Source organism: Callospermophilus lateralis, chromosome 11, assembly GCF_048772815.1.
Source record: "Callospermophilus lateralis isolate mCalLat2 chromosome 11, mCalLat2.hap1, whole genome shotgun sequence".
Lineage (NCBI taxonomy): Eukaryota > Metazoa > Chordata > Mammalia > Rodentia > Sciuridae > Callospermophilus > Callospermophilus lateralis.
In genome coordinates this window covers 20,090,947-20,118,211 of record NC_135315.1, presented here as the reverse complement: position 1 = coordinate 20,118,211, position 27,265 = coordinate 20,090,947, and the positions used below count along the sequence as shown (strand labels likewise).

The window sequence follows — 27,265 nt, the reverse complement described above, 5'->3', positions numbered from 1 at the left end:
TTATCCCCCAAGAACTCAAAAATATTTACTGACCATGGGGCTTGTGACAGTATTTCTCTGTTATTCAATGTAAGCATCCCAATAGCGCTATTATGCTTCTGTTGCCGGAACTGAACGGAAACTCAAGCTCAGAGAGGCAAAGAGAACATCCCTAGATCACAGTCATGATCACAGTGAGGAGGGGGTAGAGCCTAACCCTGGCCTGACATCAAGCCATGCCCTTTCCATATTTTCTATTCTGCCTTTAACTAAGGAAAATAAAACTTTTCCCGTGATTTTTTAAAATTTGTTTTAATTGTAGATGGACAGCATGCCTTTATTGTATTTATTTGTTTGCTTCTTTGTTTGTTCATTTACTTATTTTTTTATTTGTTTGTTTATTTTGGTGCTGGGGATTGAACCCAGGGCCTTGTGCATGCGAGGCAATCACTCCACCAACGGAGCTATATCCCCAGTCCTTCTATGCTTTTTGAGGGGATACCACATGGAAAAAAATGGTGACACTATTGTGATTTCATGACCCACAGGCCCAAAGGATCCACTCACAGGCTCTGCAAAAGCATTGTCCCAGAGGACAGTAGCTGTCGCGTTGTTGTCCTGGCTGCCATGCACAATCACCACCACCGGGAGTGACAGGGTCTAAAAGACACAGGAGAAGGGCTGAGCACCCACAGCCTCAAGTTCTTTCCCTTCCTTCTTTTTTCCTTGTCATTGCAACACTATCATTCAAGTGTCAGTAAGTGACGCCCTAAAATGCAGAATGGGAATGGCTCCCGGAGTAAGGTGACTTTTCACAATACTGGCACAACTTTAGAAATTTCAGATGTTTTAAAGGCAATATTGCTAATATGTTTCTGAAGGACAGAGTAAGTTTCTCGAAGTTGTAAGGAAAATGAGAAAATGAAAGAGCATAAAGAGACATTTCTGGAAAAAGAAAAATGAAATGTTTAAAACGTACTATACACTCCTCATGCTGAGTAACGCTTCCTATCATTCATTTTTTTAATCTAGTCCTCCAGCCATTTCAATTCATTACTGTTTATTCATGACTTAATAGAATCTAAGAGAGAACACCTGAAAGGATGAGGTCTCCCCATTTTCTGTTTATCAATGGTTAAAAAGAAAAAAAGAAGATACAAGGTGATCACCATTCTTTTTTTTAGTTGTATATGAACATAATACTTTTATTTATTTATTCTTTTTATTTAATATGGGGTTGAGGATCAAACCCAGTGTTTCACACATGCAAGGCAAGTGCTCTAACATTGAGCCACAACCCCAGCCCATGATCACCATTCTTTTGTGATATAAAATGCACAGCACAGGTGAGCGTGCATACCTACACACACAAGCATACCTGGCTATGGAGGGGGCTTTACCTTAACTTGAAAAACCAGCTCATTTCCACCAACACTAAACTGTGATTCAAACAGGATTGTGAATTTTTCTTCTGTCACGGACTCTGCTCCACGGCGATCAGACCTCTTAATTCGTTTCAGGGACTGCAAAGGAGGAACATGAGATGACAAAGCCCTCAAATACAGAGGGAGAATGCATCTTTCCTCTTCTCCCCTCCTCACCATGTTTCTGAAGTGGGCGCTGAGGGTGCCCGTGGCCTGGTGATACTCCATGACACAGCAGTTGTTCAAGATCTCACCACTGTAATCACTGCAAATCAGAGAGACCAGCTCCAAATCTATCTGGGTCTCAGTACACATGGGGCAAAGAACATGTTTGGGGTAGGAAGAAATAATATAGAAGGCTGCTAAAAGCACATATCATTTAGGGGAAATGTTAGCTATATAAATAAAACATATAGGGGCTGGGGTTGTGGCTCAGAGGTAGAGCGCTTGCCTACCATGTGTGAGGCACTGGGTTCAATCCTCAGCACCACATTAAAAAAAAAAAAAGATAGTGTCCACCTATAACTATAAAAATAAATAATTTAAAAATAAATAAAACACACAAGTAATTTTCATATCCCTACTAAATGAAACTATACTATCTTCAAAAAAGAACCCCCTTATATTCATTCTCTGATCCTCAGAACAGGCCAGAGGGTGAGCAAGGATCTGCAGAGATGGCAGAATTTCTATCTTCCCATTGCAGGGACCTGAAGAAAGGGCCAGGGAACTAGAAACTGAAGCACACTCACTTGCGGGTGTTCTCGTTCTTGAGCAGGGACTTGGCCTGCTGCTCGCTGATGATGGTCGCCTTGACCTGGGGGGGGTTCATGTGCACATTCAGCTTCCCGCCCACCAGCAGGCGCACGGTGGCCGCAAACTTGGTCTGTGTCTTCAGGACCTGAGGGGGCTGCTTCTCAATGATGAATGTGCTGCAGGGGACATGAGTGACCAGACACACGATGAGATGCAGGTGCGGGGGTGGGGAAAGAGGAGAGACCTCTGAGGAAAGGGACCTCCCACAAGTCCAGCAGGCGAAGGACAACAGGAGGCTTCTGTTCCCAGAAAGAAGGGGAGGCCAAGCAGAGGCACCTCCCTCAGTGTCCACACCAGAAACTGGGCCAGGGCGGCCCCAAGCAGCCAGAGCAACTGGAGATGCAGTGGGAGAGGATGCGAGGAACAGCCTGTGGTCTGGATGGCACCTGCGGCCTCCCACATGCCAAACCCAAGGGAACTGCCCTGCCCTGGGCATGGTGGAGAGGCAGCAGTCACCTGGTGACCAGGGCAGAGATGATGTCTGTGATGGTGGCGTTGACTTCGGCCAGCATCTCCTCCACTGGGCCAGGGATGGGCAGCTGTTGGCAGAGGTGCTCGGCTCTGCGGATCTGCTGCCGGTTCTGCCAGATGATCTCGGCCAACTTCTCACACCTGCGAGGAGTCCCAGGGCCCACATGGGAATGATGGCTTCTTCCCCACCCTGGGCCAGAGCCTGGGGGTCCCAGCCTAGGGAGACCTCCCCCCAACACAGCTGCACCTGCACAGCAAGGACCCACCCAGGACGGCATAGCATTCCCCATGGTCCACGGGTACACAGGGCACTCCTGCCTTCCAGAAGTAGAGGATGCATGGGAGGCCACCCTGATTCGGGTCCAACCAGCCCAAGAGTCACTGCATACCAAAGCCCTGTCCCTTTCCCCAACATGTGACTGACTGCATCCCTGGAGAAATGGAACCGGGAACAAAGTCCATATCTAAAGCAAGACACTGGTGAGATGAGGGCTGTCACAAGACAGAGGGAGCCTGCTGCTCAGGCCAAGGCAGAAGGCAGAAGAGGCAGCTGGCAGCACACCCTGAAGCCCTGCCACCCTGCTGCCTTCCCACAGCCCTCACCAGGACTGCAGCACGTCCAGGCTGCCCTCGGGGGGCCCTCCGTTCCCGGCCAGCTGCTGCCGCCGCTTCCACTGGATCAGCTCGTCATCCAGGATGATGGTCTGTTGCTTCCGCAGCAGCTGCAGGGTCTTCTGGTGCTTCTCGGCCAGCTCCTGTGGGAAGGGGGACAGTAGCCCTTCTGGGTTCCCAGGGAACAGCCCAGCAGGCCCTTCCCTCTCTGACCCCCTGCCCTCACAGGACCCCAGAGAAGAGGGTCTGGCCTCCTGCTCTCCCTGGCTCTGTCCCTCCATCCAGTCACCAGAGAAGCAGGATCCTACTCACCACGCGGTACTGCTGCAGTGTCTGTGCCTCCCGCTGCAGCCAGGCCTCCAGGGACACCTGCTTCTGCTGGAGGGCCGTCTCCCGGCTCAGGCGCTCCTGGGGGTTCAGCTGGGCCAGCTGGGCAAACTGAGCTGGAGGAGGGGACACGACACCCACCACCATCACTCCTGGCATCCACAGGAAGCCCTCAGCATTCCTACTCACTTGTTCTGGAGCAAGACCTCCAGGGTCAGACACCCCACTGATGGCAAGTGGGGCTTCCTACCTACAGTCGCTGGTACCCAAAGATGAAGATGCTTCCTCAGAAGGCAGCCTCTGGGCTCTGGTCACTGGCCTCCTGACCCAGTCTCCCTTTTGGGCAGTGGGTGCTCAGGACCCTGCTCGCCCCCAAACCCCTCTGGGTGAATTCTGCAAATCACTTCCTTTCCTGTGTCTCTGCTCCCCACACGTAAAATGGGAGAATCCTGGCACCTGCTCAGTGCCTTGCCGTGGACTTTAAAGGAATGACGATGCAGAAAATGCTCAAGGAGCAGCCGGGAAGGCCTGAGTTCTATGTAGATTGGTCCTTTTTGGTGACTGGAGGGTAGGATGAGAATAAAAGAGTGACAGAGACAAGTAGCTGCTGAGTCCCACCCTCACGTGCAGGGGGCCTCGTCTGGGAGGCCCTGCTCCCTTATTTTGTCTCATCCCTGAACTTGGCAGTCCCTCCCCAGTGGTGAGTCTCACTAGGGGTTGCAAAGCATCTGACATGTCTGTCCAGGGTAGGTCAATGCAAAGGGATGGGGAGAGAAGGGGGGTGAGAGGAGGGAGGAAATCAACAGAAGATGGGGACAATATCCAGGGCCTCCCAGGACACAATTCAGCAAGATTCCCTTAGGAAAGGGAGGGTGGAGGGAGGCATCACCAGCTGCTGGGAATCCCACTGATGGCAAGAATAGGGAGGGAGGAAGGCCTTCCTACCTTTTTTCAAGATACCTCCAAACAAATCCTTAAGACATGGTGGAGGTAGAAAGAATAAAGCAAGATATACCTGAGGATCCATAACCTCAAAACATGCCCATAATTAAAGCCACCTGTCCATCTCCCCGGTTTGCAAACCCCTCTGCCTCTCCAAAAAAACAGTCTCCCCAGTGCTGGGATTATTACTCCCTTCCTATATCTCTCTCTTTTTTTTAATATTTGTTTTTTAGTTTTTGGTGGACATCATATTTTTTTTTTTATTTTTTAGTTGGACACAATATCTTTATTTATTTATTTATTTTTATGTGGTGCTGAGGATGGAATCCAGGGCCTCGCACATGCTAGGCGAGCGCTCTACTAATGAGCCACAACCCCAGCCCCCATAGAGCTCTTTTTTTTGAACAGCCCAGCATCCTTACTCAGCCTGAATCAAGATGTATTTGTTGGTATGTCTTGGTCAACTTCCTGGCTAGCTTTGAAGGTCATGTCATACCAAACCAGTCCCCGCCCCAGGAAACATACAAGCTAGGACAGATAAAAGCAATGTTGAACAGCCAGAAAAGCCCAGAACTAGAAGTTGGAAATATGGTTCCAATCTCATCGGAGGGTACTGAGTGGGAAGAATAGTCCCAGGCCTAGAACATAGCAAAGGGGCCCGATGGCTACCCCATGATCCTGCTGGCCCACAGGGCAGGGGACTAATGATTTCAACACCTACACCCAGCTTCTCCATGCAAATGGCCCACTTAGATCTCTCCTAGTCATTTGCAGTTTTTTCTGGGAAGGAGGCCAGGTAGACTTGAGGCAATGGCTATGTTTCTCAGGAGTTGGGCCTTCACTTGAACAAACAGATCAACAGTCTGTGGTTTTAGCCAGGCATGGTATCCAAGCAGCTCAGAAGTTGAGGAAAGAGGATCCCAAGTTCAAGGCCAGCCTCAGCAACTTAGTAAGGCGAGACCCCCATCTCAAAATAAAAATTTTGGATTGGGGCAGTAGTTCAGTGGTTAAGGGCCCCTGGATTCAATTCTCAGTACCAAAAATAAATTAAAATAAATGTATGTGTTTTTTTGCTCTGTGTATATTTGTGTGTAGTTGTGTGGTGCTTGAGATTGTACCCAGGGCTTTGTGCATGCTAGGAAAGTGCTGTCCCATTGAGCAATCCCACCAGCCATAATCTGCGATTGTAATGGTGAGGCTGACAAATGAGACAGAAGTGACACCATATGATAGGTGTACACCCATCCAGAATTCAAACCTAAACCCATTCACAGGCAAGTGGAACCCATATCCAGGACCATAAATGCTGCTGACAATGGACTTGGGTAGAAACTACAGTCTAAATCTCTGTTTCCACTGCAGGAATGGGCTATTCCTTTTCTTTGGGTGAATTCAGTTGGAGGAAGACATGTTAGAATTATCCTGTCAACACTGACATTTCAGTCATTGTGCTGTCAGGGTATAGAGATAAAAGACACAAACCCCTCTCAGGGATTTATAGTCTGGGAAGACAGAGTCAAAAAATAGTGTCAACAAAGTTCTGAGATGGAGCCTGCCACACACACTCTTACAGGAAGGCACACTGTGTGAGTGTGTGTGTGTGTGGGGGGGGAGGGGACACTGGCTGCCAAGCCATCACTCCTCTGAGATTCTGAGCAGAGTATACAAGCAAGGAAACTGTAAAAGTTCAAACTGCCGACTTCCTACAGGGTCAAGAGGGGGCGCCAGTGGGGCTCCACAGCCTCAAGACTGACAATGAAGTTTCTGGATGCCTCAAGCAGCAAGCAGTATATGGTGCTAGGGAGATTTGTCCACAAGGATGCACTGAGGCACAGAGTATATGCAGTCACAGGAAGCCCTCTCCAAATAATTACACAGAATATTAAACACTGGTCACCAGAAACACAGTCCCTTGGCCCTTACAGAATCCTTGCTTAGAGAGACTTTTTTTTTTTTTAAGGTGATTTTTTTTTGCACATGGTAGGTAAGTGCTCTTCCCTTGAGCATATGGTTTTACATTTTCTATTTACTACTTTAATAAAAGTGCATTTATAAAATGCTTATTATATATAAAATATTACACTTGGTGCTGTTTACCTACAACTATGAGCTCCTTCCCAAAAAGGAAATGTCTTCCCCAGCTACCTTGGCACTCCCCAGGGTGCCCAAAGCCTGACCCCACACTCTCCAAGGATAGGTGACATGTCTTCTCGCCTTCCTAAGTCTCATCCTTCTAATGCCAAGGGAAGATAGATGCTCAGAATGAAAAATGGGTTTTCTTACAACCCAACTTGAGCAGCCTTCTAGTCCTTACTCCCACTTGCACACCTCCAAGACACAAACAGCTCCCTTGGCCCCTGCAGCCCTAGCCTCACCTTGGAGCCTCAGGCTCTCCTGGTACTGGATGATGAAGTATTCCTGGGTCTGCTGCAGCTTCTTCAGCTCATTCTCTGTGTCCTGTGTGACCAGTCGCAGCTCCTCAAAGGTCTGGTTGATCTGAAGGTGCTTCTGGGACATGGCATCCGCAAGACTCCCAGCTGGAGAGCTGCCCTGAGGAAAGATCAGAGAGACAGTGCAGGGCAGTGGGGTGGGAGGAAACCTTTGGCCTTAATCCCTAGGAAAAGCCAACCAATGCCAGATCCTACTTTGGGCTAAGACTCCCAAAAGCTAAATTTTGGGTCAGAAGGAATCACAAACATCATCTGTGAGCACTGGGGTAAAATGGGAAAATGGAGAAACAAGTGACCTGACAGAATATGGCACCACCATAGTGGAAACTAGGACTTCAGATCTGGCTTCCACCAGAGTACCAAAACAGGGCCCACCAAATTCCTGTGGAGAGACTAGAACTCAACGTGTTCTAGTATCACCTGGGTTTTCCTTTTAATGATGATGACCCGCATTTTCACATTTACTCACTGACCTAATGTGGCTGTACTAATGTTAGGCACGCAGTGGGGAGTGTGGCTTTGTGAACGCACATTGTCTGTGTGCTCACTCAAGCCTTTCTTGTGATGGAATAATTTGCTTCCACTGTGGAAAAAGCTAAACCTTTCACAGGCATCCTGAAGACTACCACATGAAAATATGGGGAGGCATAAACAAGGCCTATGTGGATCCAGCTATTTAAGTGACCTGGTTTGACCCATTCCTCCAACACCTGGCTTAGAAGGGATTGAGAAGTCTCTCCCAGGTATCCTACCTTAACATGAGTGTATCTTTTCTCAAAAACTTGTTCACATTGCTTTGTGGTTGCAACCTTATTAAGGTTAAAAATCACTATTAAGATCAGATCTCTAAAAGGACACCAATAGGTGCACACTGAGTGACCCTGACAAAGCTGAGTCCAGAGAGAGGTAGATAATAAAGGAATCACCACTCCTCTCCTCACACCCACAGGACACTCACATTGTTGGCTTCTCGGACCAGCCTCTGTTCATTGTACAGAATGTGCCGGATACAGCGGACTAGCTCCATGGGGCAGCGGTCATATGTGTTCTGAAAGAATGCAACATCAGAAGTGACTTTGTTCCATTCCATGCTCTGGGGCCTAACCCTGCCCTGCCTCGGGACAGGCAGCTCTCATAATGCAGAACATTCCTGGAGATGTCATGGCCCAATCATGGGTAATATTGCCCCCCCCCCCCCCCCCCGCCGCATGTCAATGGGAATAAGGAAGTACATTACAAAAAGCCCAATTACAGTAAAAAGGGAAGGTTATTTTATTTCTTGAATTTTAGTGTATCTAAGTACTACAGCAATATTATGAAACCCAGATAAGTAAAGTCCATACCAGATGAGAAATAGGATAATAAAAGTTTTTGACTGGGTAATCATAATTGTTATCACTAGTAAGGGGAAGATGGACACCATATGTCTCTGGATGTGATACCCCGACCATACCACTCATTTATAATTCTGACCAGGGATGTGAAACGTGAATCTAATCATGAGGTAACATCAGACAACCCCCAAAATGAGGAACATTTTGTCTTTAAAAAGTAAGAGGTAGAACTGGGGTTGTGGCTCAGTGGTAGAGCGCTTGCCTAGCATATGTGAGGCACTCGGTTCAATTCTCAGCACCACAAAAGGTCTGGAGCTGAGGTTGTAGCTCAGTGGTAGAACTCTTGCCTAGCATGTGTGATGCACTCAGTTTGATTCTCAGCACCATATACAAATAAATAAAATAAAGGTCCATCAAAAACTAAAAAATATTTTAAAATAAATAAATAAAGGCCCATTGACAACTAAAAAAATGTTAAAAAAAAAAATAAGGGGTAGTAGATCAGGCATGGGGATATGTGCCTGTACTTGAAAGGCTGTGGTCAGAGGATCCCTGGAGCCCAGAAGTTCCAAGACAACATAGTGAGACCTTATCTCAAAACAAAACAACAACAAAAAAGGTAAGGGGTAGGTCAATTATTTTAAAATGTCAATGTCAAAGACAAAGCAAGGTTGCAAAATGGGAGATTAAAGGGATATGACAACTAGATATGATAGTCTTGGACTGGATCCTGAACTGGAGGGGGGGAAATGCCCTAAAGGACACTGTTGAGTCAGCTGATAAATGGACATATAGACAGAACTAAAAGTAATGTATCTATTAACTAAAAGTAATGTATCAATGTTAAATTTACTAAGGTTGATAACTGTATTATAACCATGTAAAAGAAGGTTCATTGGGGCTGGGGTTGTGGCTCAGTGGTAGAGCGCTTGCCTAGCATGCACAAGGCACTGGGTTCAATCCTCAGCACCACATAAATGTAAAATAAAGACATTGTGTCCACCTAAAACTAAAAAATAAATATTTTTTAAAAAGAAGGTTCATAATCTTATAAAATGCACATTGAAATACTTAGGGGTAAAGAGACAACTTATGTATGCAACTTACTCTGGAGTGACTAAAGTGTGTGTGGAAACAAAGGGAGGAGGAGAGAAAGGAGAGTATGATGAGGCAGATTAACAGATAAAGATAAATCTGGGTGTAATGTAGGACTTCTTTGTATCATTCTTGCAAATTGCTATAAATTCAAAATTATTTTCAAATAAAAAATTCTTAAAAAAAAAGAGCCACAACCCCAAAGTCAAACGATCAGAATCTTAAGCATGGAACACATGACTCAACGATGCTGGCTGACAAAGAGAACGAGACTCTATAGGAAGTACTACATGAAGGAAGAAGCCATCCCAGGGACAAGAATTAAGTGTGACCCAATATTCACACCCACCTGGAGCTGCGTGGCATAGTGCCCCAGCTTGATCTTCAGCAAAAACCCATCTTCCCCCACCTGGTGCTCCGCCTTCTTCTGCAGCTCCTGCACCAGGCCCTCCAGGAGCTGGGTGGCCTTAATATTCTCCTGTGGATTATCAAGATCTATTGAGTCCCTAGGGGAAAAAAATTACATAATATGTATACATACATGCACAAGAACCTGTAAAATGCAGCCTTTACACATCAAGTCTTTCTTTGACTAAAATGATTTCTTCCCTTTATTTCTGGGCCTGGAACCAGAACACTCTAGGCAAGTGCTCTACCATTGAGGTACTCGGCCCTAAAGTGATTTCTCCTTAACACTTGTGGCAAATGTTAAGAAACAGCCTAACACACATTGACTAAATGCCTACATTACTCTATTCACAATCTTCTAATTACCCTAGTGGACTGTACAGTATTTTCATTTCTTCTCCTTTTTTTTTTAAAAAAAAAAAAAAAAAAACAAACTATGTACTGCCTCTCTCCTTTTTGCTACTGACTGGCTCTGGTGCTAATGCTATCTACTCCTAGAAACAAAGGGAAAAGGAACATGCTTCGCATTCTCTAAAGGAAATAAGGGCTCTGATAATTTCCTATTTATAGTCTTCTCAAGGGTGTGAAGGGGCACAAGGTCAAGACTGTCCTACATGTCCTTCCCAGCCTTAACCAGTTCCATGACCATGTTGCAAATTCCACAGGTAGTATTTCTTAGAGACAGGTGAAGGAATAATACTGCTCTTTCTAAGGAGTCCTGGAAATGAAGCAGAAGATGCCTAGCATTTACACAGGCAAGACATTTGTATCACTAGTTGCAGATCTGGGACTTTAGGCAATGCCAACTTTTCCAACAAACAAGAGAAACCAGTTTACAGACTTTATATTAATTCAGAGCCATTTAACTGGTGACAGGTGTTGGATGGTCTCTCTCCCTCTCTTCTTTCTTTCCTTTTTCCTTTATTTCTAAAACTTAAGCAACAATTGCTACTGGGTAGTACCAAATTTCTTAGCCTGCTGAAGAAACTGAACAGCTGTCAGACTGAAATAACATCCAATTACTGCTGACCAGTCTGGAGCCAAACAAGAGATCTAGTGGTAGCTAAATGGCTCTGTCATCTCCTAATCTCTGACGTTACAACTAATTTCAAACAGAGACACAAACATGTGTATCAAAACACTGAGACTTTCAGAATAAAAAAAAAAAAAAAAAACCAAAACACTGAGACTATCTCATCAAAGAGCATACCCAAATATGCACTGGAGAAGTCAGTAAAGAAAGCCAAATTTTAAATATATATGCTCTATGAATTAAGTATAATATATATTAAATAAAAACCTGCAAGGATTGAGGCAATGATGCTTCTTGTTTGGGAACCCATGCTTGAGTGGATTCCATCTGAGCAAAACTCTTGGAATTCTGACACTGGTTCTTAATGTTCCTGCTAATAAAGAGATGTGCATGGATGGCTTCAACATGAAGAACTGAAGATTTTTCATTAAAATATTTATCATCATCTTCTTTTTTTTAAATCAGGGATTGAGCCCAGTACTTAACCACTGAGCCACATCTCCAGTCCTTTTTAATATTTTAATGAGGCAGGGTTTTGATAAGTTACTTAGGGCCTCACGAAGATGCTAAGACTGGCTTTGAACTCTCAATCTTCCTGCCTCAACTTCCGAGCTGTTGGAATTACAGGCATGTACCATGGCACCGAGCTAAATCTTTATCTTCTTAAAAAAACAAACTACATATAATTCAGATATTCCTTAATCAACACAAATCTTTTAGAACTTATCAGTAAGCAAACTACATGAGAAATCTACTAAAGAAAAGCTTATTTGGTTTTGAGACAAGATCTCACTATGTTGCCCAGGCTGGTCTTGAACTCCTGGGCTCAAGTGATCCTCTTCAGAGCAGCTAGGACAATGACCTTTTATCACTGAGCCAGGCTAAATGGAAAAAAAAAAAAAATTTTTTTTTTTTTTTTTTTTTTTTTTTTTAAACAGGGCTGGGAGTTGTACCCAGGGCCTTGCACATGATGGATAAGTGTTCAACCACTAAGCTACACCCCCTAAATGAAATTTTAAATCAGCAGAAACTTCCTACTAATGTTTTTTAAACTCTCCAAATCATTAAAACAGAAAAGAAAATGAAAAGGGAATGGAAAAGCACTAAACAAGGTGCACCTGACATTCTCATATTTAGCAGGTTTTTTCCCCTCACTTAATTACATGAAGCTGAGTGTTGTTTTTTTTTGTTGTTGTTTTTAATTGCCTAGAAAATTGTCTGCCTTTGGTGCTCTCTGGCTTCTGAACAGAAGTCTGCTACTAACAATAATTTGCAATTGCAAATTATTCCATGGCAATAGCACTGATTGGAAATGCAGCCATCTTCCAACATTAGCATCAGGGCTGGCTTCTACTGAGGTCTGTCAAAGAGGACCCCTGGCCACAATGGGGAGGCCGAAAGTATTTAGAGAATACGTCAGATCCACTGACAGAACCCTTGCTTCAGAGCAGAGTGGAGCTCAACCTGCTGCCAGTGTGTAATAACACTGTCACTTAAAGAAACTAGAGAGCTGGTGGTGCAGCTCAGTGGTGGAGCACTTGCTGAGCATGCAGGAGGTGCTGGGTTGACCCCAGCATTACAGAAGACAAACAAAAGAGCTGCTTTGTCAGTTGACTATACTGCACCAATTCTAAAGGAATTTTAGAACGATGCAAGTATATAACCAATAATTTGGGAAATAAAGATAAAAATGCTTGTTAAATCCACTGAAATGTAATTTCTGTTAATATTTTGGCATATTTCCTTTTAGATTTATGCATATATGTGTAAAATACATATAAATGAAAAACACCAAAGTATTTACCATTAAACTACTTATCTGCCCCATCAAACACTAAATTCTGTGGGGCAAGGACTTTCATTTCTTCCAACAAATGCTGCTATATACAACAATGCTGGCACCCTCAGGCACTCAAAACATATTAGTTGATTGCTATTTATTAGCAGCAATATGCTAATGTTTTTAGTAGTACTAACTATTAAAGGGAACAATGAATCCTGTTTTTAAATCCCAAGAGTAATTCCATCTCCCTAAATCAGATGGGATTAAATACCTTTTCATGGATCAAATAAAAAAAAATTTTAAGTACATAACTTTTAAAAAAAATTTTTTGGTACTGGGGATTGAACTTAGGGGTACTCGACCTCTGAGCCACATCCCCAACCCTATTTTGTATTTTACTTAGAGACAGTCTCACTGAGTTGCTTAGTGCCTCACCATTGCTGAGGCTGGCTTTGAACTCACAAATTCTCCTGTCTCAGCCTCCCAAGCCACTGGGATTATAGGTATGTGCCACCATGCCCAGCCTTAAGCACATAACTTTTAAAGTCTCCACCATGAGATTTTTTCTAATCAAACTTTTTTCTCTTCTTTCTTTTTTTTGGTGGTGCTGGGGATTGAATCCAGATCCTTGCATGAACATTCCTCCACTGAGCTACTCCCTCAGCCCAAACTCCAATATTCTGTTTTTCACAAAATATGATGTAAAAAGCATTGTTCACCTACCAAGCTTGGCTTTCAATCCACTGGGATAAATAATGCCGCACCTCAATGGGGAAATGCTGGCCATATAAGGCTTGCATCTGATGAAGGGCGTCTCCTTGGAGCTGCTGAGCTTGTATCCACACAGCCATGGTTCACGACCTGTTAAACAAACAATCTGTGGTTTAGATGATTTTTTAAATCTACCAGAGTAAATATTCATATAGTTAAAATGCTAACACACTATTAGCCCTTTAGGTGGATTAAAGTATTTTTTTTTTTTTAATTTTGCTTACTGGGAATTGAACCCAGGGATACTCAACCACTGAGCTAGTTCCCAGCCTTTTCATTTTGAGACAGGGTCTCACTAAGTTTCTCAGGCTAGTCTTGAACTTGAGATCCTCCTGCCTCAGCCTCCCCAGTAGCTGGTATTATAAGCATGTGTCACTGAGCCTGATTTTAAAAATCAGTATTCTTTAAGTGAATTTTAGCTTTAAAATGTCTTCAAAATGTAGACATTCAATGTGGTCTTGGGAAGGTAACCAATCAGATCTGTGAATTCCTGCCTATAGATATACTGAGGTCCTATAAGTAAAATCACAAAGCAGCATTAGGGAAAGAAATGCCTATAACTTTGATATCATTACTTTTGTTCAAAATTGTCAGCAATGGTTAGCAGCATTTCAACAGTCATAAAAAAAAAATGAGCAGAAAGACCTTTTAAGAACCATTTTAGATTTGTTACTTTGGCTTTAAGAACTAAAATAAACATGCTGCCATGTTGGAAGAGCCCAGTAAAAGAGAGCACACCCATAATCCCAGCAACTCAGGAAGCTGAGGCAGGAGGATCTCAAGTTTGAGACCAACTTCAGCAACACAGTGAGACCCTAAGCAATTTAGCAACACCCTGTCTCAAAAAAAACAAAAACAAAACAAAAGGTTGGGGATATGGCTCAGTGGTTAAGCAGCCTGGGTTCAATTCTCAGTACAATTAAAAAAAAAAAAAAAGTGTTCTCTGCTTCCTGATGCGATATCCTGAGCTGCTTACTTCTGCCACACTCTTCAGCCATGATATTCTGTCTCACCATAAGCCCAAAGGAATGGAGATGGCCATCATGGATTGAGACCTTGGAAACCACTGCAGCTCCTTAAGGACAGAGGTTCCAATATCATCTAGTTCACTACTGCACTGAATAGCACCCCCCCCCCACAACACATTGTCTTAAGAATACTTACATTCTGACCTTAGTATGGTCTTATAATAAGAAAATTTTAGCCCAGTTTTAAATAAGTACTGATACAAATGGTGTCACTGTACCATTTATTCAAGAAACTTGAATCAAGTCACCTTAGTGTTCATTAAGGGGAAAAAAAAAGTGAAAATATCTAAAAGCACAGATGGAACCCTATGTATTATCACTAATTACAGCAACACAAAGACAAAGGATTATTTGATAAAATACCCCAAGGTTCACCTTCTGAGTTATTCCTACAGAACTTATGATGCAATATTCTGTTAAATTACATCTGGTAAAAATCTTCCACAAAAAAGAATACATTTCAACTAAGAGAAATGAGACTGAACCATTATATTCCAACAGTTTTTTTAAACGTGCTTTTTTTAAAATATAAAGAATACTCACTGCAGCATTCTTTAAAAAAAAATTTGTTGTGTTGGACCTTAATTTTATTTATTTATATGCAGTGCTGAGAATCAAACCAGTGCCTCACACATGCTAGGCAAGTGCTCTACCACTGAACCACAATTCCATCCCCTTAAACATGCTCTTGATTTCAGAAGAAAAAAAAAAATGGCTCTCTAAAATTACCAGGATGCCTCCTCAGACTCACCTGAGATTTTTTTTTAATTATTATTATTTTAATTTTTTATGGTACTGGGGTATTGAACCCTGGGGTGCTTAACCACTAAACCACATCCCCTGTCCTTTTTATGTTTTAAGACAGGGTCCTGCTAAGTTGCTTAGGACCTTGCTCAATTGCTGAGGCTGGCTTTGAACTTGTGATTCTCTTGCCTCAGCCTCCTGAGTGACTGGGATTATAGGCAGGCACCACTATGCCCTGTTCTCACCTGAGAATTTTTTATGCATTCAGAAGAGACTCTCTGGGATTAATCAGATTGGAGCAGCAATGTTTTTACTTTATATAATGAAGGCCACTAAAACTGAATCTTGCTCTAACACTATTTTCCATAATCTAGAATCTGGAATAAGACAGGGCTATCCTGAACCCCATCCAAGTGACCTGGCTACTGATTTGCACATTCTCCTAAGAACCTGTTACAGTTATGGTCTAGTGAATTGGACCTGGATTTTGTTGACTCCCAGAAATTGCACATGTATGTCAGGAAACGAAAAACCCTCCTGTTAGTTGTAGCTGTCTGATCGCGTAACACTGAGCTATTTATGGGACGAGTCAGTTAGCCAACAATGAGGTGTGGGACGGGAGCCAGTTACCTATTTTAGACTTGTGTAATGCTATAGAACACTTGAACAGTGTACAATTTTATTTAGGGCTTTAAGGCTGGGATCACTGTAACATCATCAAAGACATCAAAGTTCAATGGCTGTGAGTGCACCAGAAGAAAGACAAGGCTAAAAGTGCTCTCTCCAAAAGTAATTCCTCTTTATAATCAAACATCTGGAAGATACTTAATTGTACAATATACATACCTTTTAATCAAATGAATCATAGCCCAAGAATTTAAAGAATCAGATAACAAATCATGATTTTTGGAGGAAGGATAAAGCATGGAGGGATGAGAGTACTTATAAAAGTGGGGTGAAGGAGTGAAGAGTGAAGTGCAGGCATCAGTCTTTCTTAGTGGTAGAGAATAAAGCAGTGCAGGACCTTGCCCTAGCTCCCTTCATGAACATGAGAATGACACCCACACAAAAAATTCCCGCACCCACATTCATTAGCAAACTGACCCAGAGACAAAAGAAGGAAAATGGTGGAAAAACCTTGATCTCCTCACAGATCCCCTTCCAGGTCACCCAAATAAAATAGTACCATGGCCACTTCTGTGCTCTTACTCTGTTTTTCTTGTCATTTCCTCATTTCTTGACACGCATCATATTTTGCTTAACGACTCCCCCAAGGTTGAAATCACCATGAACACAATGATTCTGTTTTGTTCACTGCTCTTTCTCTGGGGCCCAGAACAGCGCCTGATATATAAGTATAAACTTTTTGTCATGTTGTTGTTGCACAAATAAATGTATGCACACGATTGGGATAACCCTATCAGCTTTTTTCAAATTATTATGAAACAGGATATCAGGATGAAATACCAAGGCATGGAAATGAGACAGATTTCAATTTAACTGATCAATTATAATTTTATAATCTGAACGAGTCTATGTTGACAACGGTCTACTTGTTCCTTACTAACACTGGCCATCATTTGTAACTTTCCCTGTAGTTTTTGTTTATGTTCTCCCATTGAACTCTTAAGAGTAGTAAGTGAAGGGAGCCCATCTCATTCAGTGTGGTGCTCCCAGGACCCAGTGCAATGACTTGCCAAGGAAAGTGGTCCATAAGTCTTTACTGTGTGAATAAATATATTAATAAATATTCATATGTGCTGCTGGCCAAGGATATAACAGGAGCCTATTATTGTTTTAAGAAAGAAATACTATGGTGATAAGCTGGGTTTGTGGCTCAGTGGTAGAATGCTCGCTTAGTATGCATGAGCCACTGGGTTTGATGCTCAGCCTCACATAAAAATAAAATAAAGATATTGTGTCCACCTAAAGTTAAAAAATAAATATTAAAAAAAAGAAATACATAGGGGTGGGAGGGAAAGGGAGGGAGTAGGGGAATAGCAAGGATGGTGGAAGGGGATGGTCATCATTATACAAAATATATGTATGAAGATGTGAATTTGATGTCAACATACCTTATATATAAACATTATGATAAATTGTGCTATAAAGGTATATTAAGAACTGTAAAGCAAAAAAAAAGAGCTCATGTATAATGGCATAATTTGGCATGAATATATTTTATATAGAGTTATGAAAAATTGTGCTGTGAAAAGATAATTATGAATGTAATGCATTCCACTATTGTCATGTATGTAAGACATTTAAAAAAAAAAGAAATACTATGGTGATATGCCACATGTACAGGTACTAATGTAAACACAATACTTTAAGTTTTACATTAGTTGGGCTGGGGCTGTAGCTCAGTAGAAGAGCGCTTGCTGAGCATGTGTGAGGCATTGGGTTTGATTCTTAGCAACACATAAAAATAAACAAATAAAATAAAGGCATTCTGTCCATTTACAACTAATTTTTTTAAATGTTTTGAATTAGTTCTTAGTATTGATTGAAGTGTAGACTGCTGAGCTCTTAGAATGTCAGAATATTTTTTACAGTTCTAATTATGAACATGTCACAATAGTTATTTTCTAAAGTAGTATGACATTTGAAGGGTAATAACTGGTAAATGTAAAGCAGCAGTTGCCTTATTTTGATAAATACAATATAATTTCACTACATAAAAGTGCTTTGTCAGAGCTGGAAAGTAGATTCTGCTTATTACTGGTCAAAGTGTAAAATAAATAGCTAGCAGAGAGGGTTGGTTTTCAATGTTCCCAACACAAAGAAGTGATGTGTTTGAGGTGATATACCAATTACCCTAATCTGATCATTAGTTTGTATGCATGTATTGAAATAGCACACTGTATGCCATATGTTGTACAATTTTATGTCAATTTAAAAAATTTAAACATTATAATGTAGGAGCTGGGGGTATAGCTCAGTTGGTAGACGCTTGTCTCGAAAACACAAGGCCCTGGGTTCAATCCCCAGCACCTCCCCGCCCCCAAAAAAATATATAAAAATATAATATAAAATAAAAGCATATTAAATAGTACAGAATTGTATGTACTTTACTTTTAAACTAAGATCTATACACATATGGAATATGAGATGAACACCATGTAGCCACTTTATTTTATTTTTTTAATACATTTTTCTTTGATTTCTTAAAAATAAATGATAGTGGAATGCATTACAATTCTTATTACACATATAGAGCACAATTTTTCATATCTCTCTATATAAAGTATGTTTGCACCAATTCATGTCTTCATACATGTACTTTGGATAATAATGTCCATCACATTCCACCATCCTTGCTAATCCCCTGCCCCCTCCCTTTCCCTCCCACCACTCTTTCCTATCTAGAGTTTGTCTATTCCTCCCATGCTCCCCCTCCTTAACCCACTATAAGTCAATCACCTTATATTAGAGAAAACATTTGGCATTTGTTTTTTTTGGGGGGGATTGGCTAACTTTACTTAGCAGTATCTTCTCCAACACCTTCATTTACCTGCAAATGCCATGATTTTATTCTCTTTTATTGCTGAGTAATATTCTATTGTATATATATGCCACATTTTTAAAAATCCATTCATCTACTGAAGGCATCTAGGCTGGTTCCACAGTTTAGCTATTGTGGATTGTGCTGCTATAAACACTGATGTGGCTGTGTCCCTACAGTATGCTGTTTTTAAGTCCATTGGGTATAGACCGAGGAGAGGGATAGCTGGGTGTATAACCACTTTAAATACTCAGCTTAGATAAGAGAACTTCCCCCGATTTATATGAACAAAACCTAGAATTTAAGCAGTGTTTTTCTTTGTACATGTCAGGACACTTCACCCCCTTTGTTAGGCTACTTCCATTCCACCTAAGCTGATTCCCTGTCCCTCTCTCCGGTATCTATCCAGTCATCAAAAGCTACTGAACCTACAGAGTGACTGCACCTCTATCCCCAGTACACCCCCCCTTCTGCTTTTTTACACGCACTCCATCTTTATGTGTGATGTTCTCACAAGGGAAGTGGTCTGTGTCTTTGGTAAGTCATCACAGGGCTTCTCTAAAGACTGGGAAATGGATTCGCTGTCATATTTTTAGGCCAAAGATGAAAAATAATTGAGCTCTGTGTAGTTGTACTTTCAGTGTTTACAAGCATTCCGAAGCCTCCTCAAACAGCCTTGGGTGCAGAATATTATACTTTCTGAAGCACAAGGCATTCACATCGACCTCCGAAATCTTAATATATCCAAGGGCAAGGATGGCCACATACAGTGGGCCCTGAGGCATTTGCTAATACAAGTCTCAAGATCTGTAAACTTACAATGGTACAGGCTTACTGAAAAAAACATGCAAATAGATGTCTACTACATCAATTAATGATATAAGTGGGAGAGATTTAGTGATAACTTTATCTCAATAATAAATACCTTTTTATCAGAAGCTTTCTCTTTTAAGAAATATAAAATTTTGCAAAGAGAAATATCACTTTTTCTGAAGAATTCCAGAACACTTGGAGCCCAGGTCTTGTTGTAACTCAAGTGTGGGGTAGAGAAGTACAGAGCATCTGATTCTAGAAGGCTCACAAAGCACATTTGCCAATGGAGTGAATGAATTCTAGCTTGGGGTAAGAGTAGGGGCTTAAAATGTATGTAGAGATATTTAGTTTCTGGATTCATGTGGATAATTTAAAACATTTTATAATTTCTGTTCTCCATCTCACATCACCACCACCCATCTCACCCCCATCCCATTCCAGGGCCAAAATTTCTTTTTTCTTTTTTTTTTTATTTTTATTTTTTCATCTTTCATACATTTGATTCAAGTGAGTTATGCACTTCCATTTTTACCCCAAATACAAATTGCAGAATCACATCAGTTACACATTCACAATGTTTACATAATGCCATATTAGTGACTGTTGTATTCTGCTGCCTTTCCTATCCCCTACTATCCCCCCTCCCCCAAAATTTCTAAAAAGGGGTTAAAGTTCTGGAGATAATGCTGAACTCTCCTAAATATAGCTCTGCAAAAGATCTGAAATCTTTGACCTCTCTGTGCCTCAGTTTTCTTATTTATTAAATGGGAATAATAATACTTTGGTTCCTTGGGAGGTTGTGGTAGGAATGAATTACTATGTGTAAATATTTATTCCAGCAGAGACTAAGGTGCCAGGGGACCATGCCTTTCCCTACTCTTTCCAAGGACACATCTAAGTCCTGCTAGTTAATAATGTAAAAGGCAACTAATAAAATTTGCAGCTCCATTTATTATACTGCTTTATAAATTATTAACAATATTCTGATTTACCTAATAAATAAATTTCAGAAATAATAAGATTGAGAAATGAATTAAAATAACTTTTACTAGTGTAGTTATTATTGTCTACCAACCAGATTTAAAAGCTAATATTGACAGAGCACTCACATTATGCTTTTATGAATCTATTCATTTAATCCTCACAAAAACCCTATGAGGTAGGCATTGTTATTATCCCCACTTTATGGATGAGGAAAGAGGTTCAGTAGGATTAAAAATAATTGTGGATGGTGTAGCAACTTTGGAACACCATCTGGCAGATCACTAAAGGTTGAACGTAGAGTTACTATACCATCCAGGAGTTCTACTCCCAGGGATATGTCTAAGAGAACTGAGACATGTCCACACAAAAACCTGTACACACATGTTCACACAAGCAGTATTCATGACAGCCCCAAAGTACAAACAACCCAAATGTCTGCTGATGAATAAAGAACTGGTTGTGGTGACATACAACGGTAATTTCAGCTACTCAGGAAACTGAGGCAGGAGGACTGCAAATTCAAGGCCAGCCTGAGCAACTTAATGAGACCCTGTCTCAAAATAAAAAGGCCTGAGGGTATAGCTCAGCAGTACAGCACTTGCCTAGCATGAGCAAGGCCTTGGGTTCCACCCCAAGTTTCACAAACAAAAACAATATCAAAAATGCAAAGGAACGAAATCCTAATGCATGCTGCAATATGGATGAACCTTGAAAACGTGCAAAAGGAAAGACAGACACATAAGGTGACATTATAATTCCATTTCATGGAATGATCAAAAGAGGCAAATGCACAGAGAAGGGAGATGGTGAAAGTGTTTTGAATTAGCAAGTGGTGACAGTATTATAACGCTGACTCCGAAGAACCACTGAATTGTACACACTTTTCTAAAAGGGTGAATTTTATGATATGCAATTCTAGCTTGATAAAATATTATTTTAAAAGACAAAAAAGGTGAAATAGCTGCCTCTGGTCCCACAGTACTAAGGCATTCCCAGAGCTGGATCCACCCCAGAGCCTGTATTCCCACGGTTGTGCCACACTGAGTCCTAAGGACCTGTGCGGGGTTGTCATGTTATTCACTGCACTTTTCCCTCTCTGTGTTACATTTCGTAATTTACGGAGAAAAATAACAAGAAATGAGAATAATATTAAGAGTCTCTGATTTTGGCAAAGACTAGGGCTAGCTGGCAGATGAAGCAGAAGACATAAATATTGCTTCTGAGCTGAAAAGTACAAGGCAAGGAGCCAGCATTCAAAACTGTTGAACACGTCAGTACATATTAATGACTAAAGGGCTTTGGACAGAATATAAGGGGCCATTTCCCTGGTCATGTTTACTGCTCAATACCCAACATTATTAAGTGGTGGTGCTTACCTAGTAGGAGGGACACTGAGGGACAGAAAAATATTAATAGCAGTAAAATAGGATTAAGATTTTGTTCATATTAAAATTGGCTTGACATCAAGAAAGAAGGTTATAGCAAAATTACTACACCTAGAGATAAGTCAATAGCTGGACATGGTGGCGCATGCCTATAATCCCAGCAATTTGGGAGACTGAGACAGGAGGATTACAAATTCAAAGTCAGCCTCAGCAACTTAGTGAGATCCTGCCTCGAAATAAAAAGGGCAGGGGATGTGGCTCAGTGGGTTAAGTGCCCCTGGGTTCAATTCCTGGTACCCACCCTCCTCAAAAGAGTAGGTTAAAATACCAGAGCCATCTGCTTAAAAAAAAAAAAAAAAAAAAAAAGTGGACATTATAAGCAATTTGGGAAGACAGTTCTTTTTTGAAAAAAAATATATTATTAAACAGATAGGAAAGAAACAGAGCTGGGTGTAGTAGTGAATGCCTGTAATCCCAGCAGCTCAAGAAGTTGAGGCAGGAGGATCTCAAGTTCAAAGTCGACTTGATCCATTTAGTGAGGCCCTAAGTGACTCAGCAAGACCTGTCTCTAAATCAAATACAAAAAAAAAAGGGCTGGAAATATGGCCCAGTAAGTGCCTCTGGGTTCAATGCCCAGTCCAAAAAAAAAAAAAAAAAAAAAAAGAACAGAAAGAATAAAAGCAAAGTGTGTTTGGCCCAACAAACAAGGAAAAATTTGCTCAGGCAACACAGAGATGATAACATTCTGGGAAGATAGTCATAAATCTTCACATCACAGCCAAAACATTACATGTCACTTTGGGAAGAGAGAAAGAGGAGGGAGAAGGGGAGTGCAAGAAGGAAGGAGAGGGGCTGGGACTGTGGGTCGGTTGGCAGAGTGCTTGTCACTGTGTGAGGCGCTGAGTTCCATCCTCAGCACCTCATAAAAATAAGAACAAATAAAAGAAAGGCGTTCTGTCCATCTACAACTACAAAAAAAAAGAAGGAAGGAGAGGGCAAGGAAGGGAGTCACTTGCTAAATAAAAAAATCAAAAACCTCATCAGTGGATTAACATGTATTTTAAACTCTCAAAATACCTCAAACATTACTTATTATTCACAAAGGGGAAAAGATACATTCCAGAGTATATATTTGGTAGACAACATCTTTTTTTTTTTTTTTCCCTTTCTTTTCCTGTGGTGCTGGGGATTAAACCCAGGGCCTTGTGCATGCAAGGCAAGCACTCTACTAATTGAGCTATATCCCCAGCCTGGTAAACAATATCTTAACCACAGGATCAAACATCCCCAACCATGAGACGAAGTGAAATTATGTGTGTTCAGATGTGATGTGCTGAAAAGAATACAAAAAACTAGCTTATAAGGAAACATGAAGAAACAATCTACAATCAGGTAAACCCAAAAATCCAAGTTATGGGACTCTCATAAACAACAACAACAAAAAGCAGAACTGCTCTAGATTAAAGGAGACAAAAGAGATGTGATAATTATCAAAAGCATAATTAAAAACAAAAACGCATTTGACATCAATGGGCTAATTAAAATAATTTAAATATAGTCTGTACATTCAATGTTCTTGTGTCAATGTTAGATACCTTGAGAGTGATAATGGCATTGGGGTGTATAGGAATACTCTTGATCTAGCAGCACATACTCAACTATTTAAGGGTTAGTAGTCCTATGTCTGCAACCTACATTCAAAGGAGGGAAGAGTAGTGATGGGGAGAGTGATAAAGCAAATGTAACAGTTGCTCATAGTTGGTCCATCTAAGTGAAGTCTGTGTGAGTGTTTGTTGCTCTATTCTTTCGACTTTTGAGTAATTAATTTTTTTTTCAAAATCAAATTTAAGGGCATAAATTCCATAAATAAAAAAGAAACCAAAGCAATGAAAGTGGAGATTTAATTCTCATCTTTTTTTTTTTTTTTCCTTTGGCAGGGGATGGGTACTGGGGATTGAACTCGGGGACACTCAACCACTGAGCCACATCCTCAGCCCTATTTTGTATTTTATTTAGAGACAGGGTCTCACTGAGTTGCTTAACACCTCGATTTTGCTGAGGCTGGCTTTGAACTCGTAGTCCTCCTGCCTCAGCCTCTGGAGCTGCTGGGAATACAGGCGTGCACACCAGGCTTAATTCTCATCTTGATACTGTCCCTAGTCATAGATAAAGATCTGGGCTTCTCAACTTCCTTGCAGCTGGTAAGATATCAGAGTCCCTGCATGATTATCTCCATGTCCAAATCCAATAAGCAACTTGAACAACCCATTAGAGAAGAAGTTACATCAATACCATTTTCCAGACGACTGAAAACATTTGCTGTAGCCCATAATAATGACCATCTGTGTTATGGAAAAATAAGAAACATGTTCCCAATATCTTCCTCATTAAATCCCACAGCCTCCCCCTTACCATTAAGGATTGCAGTATTAAGTTCCCATTTAGAAAAATTTGCTTTGAAGAGTGCCTTGAACTAAGTCAACTCCCAGGGACAACCACTAGTTAAGTAGTACGATACACAATTAGAAGAAATTGGAAATAACTTAAGTGTCCAAAATAAAGGAATGGTTAGACAACAACACATTAATCTGATAGAACAGTGTGCTATCTTTAAAATTACATTTAAAAAGTTATGTTGAAACACAAATACCATGTAGACATATCCTCTTGAAGTATTAATAATGTTAGATCTATGTACAATATGTATGCTAAATGACAACTATCAGAGAAAAATCAAAGAAATGTGAAAATACCTGTTACACCTAGGTGAAGGAATTTTTGGTACTTTTTTTGGTAAAGTTCTTTGACTTATTAAATTTTGCTTAAAATGTAAAATTTGAGGGCTGGGAGTATAGCTAAGTGGTAGAATGTGTGCCTAGCATATGCAAAGTCCTAGGTTCAATCCCTAGCACTACACCAAAGATGAACAAACAACCTGAAATACAGAATTAATACTCATGGGCAATTGGTATTCCTGACTATTCTACACCACGTTTAAAGGGAAACACAAATGCATAGGAAGAAATTTTTGTCAACATGACAGTATCCCAGTTATGGGACTATAATACAAACCAGGTAGCCTTGATTTAAGCAGGACATGAAACAGGAAAAATTCAGAAACATGAAATATTTTTTTTAAGAAATGTAATTCTATCACTTTCAAATATATAGTAACTTTAATGTGTTTTCAAGAAGTGGTTTAAGACCAAGGTGAAGATTAATTTGTTATTATGACACACACACATGTTTATATATATAAATAATCTGACTCTTTTTTCATCTTTGATATGACTAAGTAATCTTGTACTATCCATAAATAGAACGAAATATACAGAAAATCATTCACAACAGTACAAGAATTCCTTTAAAGAAATACACTTCTCATAACCTGAATCATACACCTGGAACAACTGGCCTATCTGCAGGCCCTGAGAGTTCAAGGATAACAATTCAAGGTCTCTAGAAAGCTCTGGGTACAAGAGGAGATCACAGAAAACCTCGGCTGTTGGCTCCTAACTTAGCTCCTACCCAAAAGGCCAGAAGAACTAGGGAGAAATTTTCCTGTTTCATTGACATCAACCTATTTTGCACCAAGAACTGATACCTAAGACCAAAGCAGGGTTATTTTGCTTCTGGATTCTTCCCTACCTTAGGGAGGCTGGACAGATATGACCAGCTTCCATGAACACTGTAGGGCGATCTTGCTAAGGAAGCCCTGGGGCGATCCTCCTTATATTATTCTCTACATTTTTTACATACCTCAGCATTAATCACCTAACAATTTGTGCCATCGACAATAAATGTAGAAAAGAGACCACTGCTACATTGGAAAAGCAAACCTATCCACTGAGCCCAAGTTATATGCAGAAGACTGTGGCATTTTGCCACTTCTATCACTTAGCTGTAGTCCTGCATTTACTGTGAACTATCGTGAATTTCATTTTTGCTTACAATCAATATATAAATGCTTTCAAATAATAAAATAAAAAAAAAACGAAGCTAATATGTTTTGGTTAAAATACTAGAAGACTAAAATCTCCTCTTTTAAAAGAGAAATGTCACATCAGCTGGTTTCTTTGTTTACCTCTGGAGTGACATTCCATCTGCAAAGCCTGACTATAGCTTTCTGAAGATCATGTCAATGTGTGTGGTATGATCCATCTACACATAGGTAAAACAAATCTAGCAAAAAAGGTGGCTCCAACAATGACTGAAAGTGGGTTACAAAGCTAATTCAAATTCTGAGAAGAAATGACACTTAGAAAACCAAAAGATCTATCCTGTCAGGAAAAATATTTTCCAGCTATGAGAAGCAATGCTGTTATGAAGACGTTTAATGTTAGGATGAATTAAAATTGTACACGAAGCAATTACACATTTACTACAGCATTAATACTAGACTTTACAATAAAATACTTTTTCTAAAACAAACCACTTTTCCTGGAAACAGGTTTTCTCTTGCTACACCTCCACACACACACACACACCTTGGCACTGTGAACTTGAGTGCATGTTTCTACAGCACACAACAGATGTGCCACAAGGCTCCCACCTCTTACTAGCATAGTTATGTTGGGAAAACGGCAGAACGATTCTGTGTGTGTGTGTGTGTGTGTGTGTGTGTGTGTGTGTGTATGCGCGCATGCACGCACACTTTCACAGGCTGCACTGTTACAGGAAGAAGCAAAGAGCAGCTATTTCCTTCCAAAAGGTCAGCTGCCTCAGACAGACCAAACAGAAAGCAGTAAATTCTTGCCAACTTCCCCTCCTGCTTCTGCAGCTAGTACGCAACAGCATTTGGTTTCCAGTAAAGCTCCAAAGAAAAACAAAGCAAATGTGAGACCCAGAATCTGTGCAATCTAAGTGTCTCACTTGCCTCAATTTAAAAGGTGGTAAGATCACACTGAGCTACGCTTTTCAGACAGAGAGAGAACTGTGAACCGGTGAGAACTGTCAGGTTTAAGGTAAGATTAAACACGAGGAAAAGGACAGGACAGGAACCATCCTAGATTTTATATCAATGGTCCAGAAGTTTCCATCTAAAAATAAGATGGCATTTTGGCAATAATAAATTCAACAGCATGTAAGGTCTCTAATTGACTGACATTAAAATAAATTTTTAGCTTTTCTCTTCTCAAACTAAACTCAAAATAGTGGTCCAACATGCTAGAATATTTACAGGGTTCAATGCTGACAACCACAGAAGCACATATACAATGAATACATAGTTTCTTAGCTTAGACATCGAGAAAAGACTATAAAACTGTAATCAAAAGGGGAAAAAAAGAGTGCGGGGACAGAAAATAGGATTTTAAATCTTCTTTAGATAGTAACCCCTAATAGTTGTGAATATGAAAACTT

The 27,265-nt window shown here is 40.9% G+C and overlaps 1 protein-coding gene across 2 annotated transcripts in view; it reads right to left on the bottom strand.

Moving 5' to 3' along the window:
• The window catches only part of LOC143410315 (signal transducer and activator of transcription 5B), a 64,234-nt gene that overhangs the window by 12,442 nt on the left and 24,527 nt on the right, over positions 1-27,265 (bottom strand). For both annotated transcript variants that reach the window (XM_076871115.2, XM_076871114.2), the window contains exons 2-12: positions 13,398-13,535; positions 9,800-9,956; positions 7,980-8,069; positions 6,947-7,121; positions 3,615-3,745; positions 3,294-3,445; positions 2,676-2,831; positions 2,156-2,335; positions 1,581-1,668; positions 1,380-1,502; positions 547-639 (exon numbers count right to left, since the gene is read on the bottom strand). In XM_076871115.2, coding sequence (XP_076727230.1) covers positions 547-639; positions 1,380-1,502; positions 1,581-1,668; positions 2,156-2,335; positions 2,676-2,831; positions 3,294-3,445; positions 3,615-3,745; positions 6,947-7,121; positions 7,980-8,069; positions 9,800-9,956; positions 13,398-13,525 — 1,473 coding nt within the window. In that variant the 5' untranslated portion in view covers positions 13,526-13,535. The remainder of the gene's footprint in view (positions 1-546; positions 640-1,379; positions 1,503-1,580; positions 1,669-2,155; positions 2,336-2,675; positions 2,832-3,293; positions 3,446-3,614; positions 3,746-6,946; positions 7,122-7,979; positions 8,070-9,799; positions 9,957-13,397; positions 13,536-27,265) is intronic.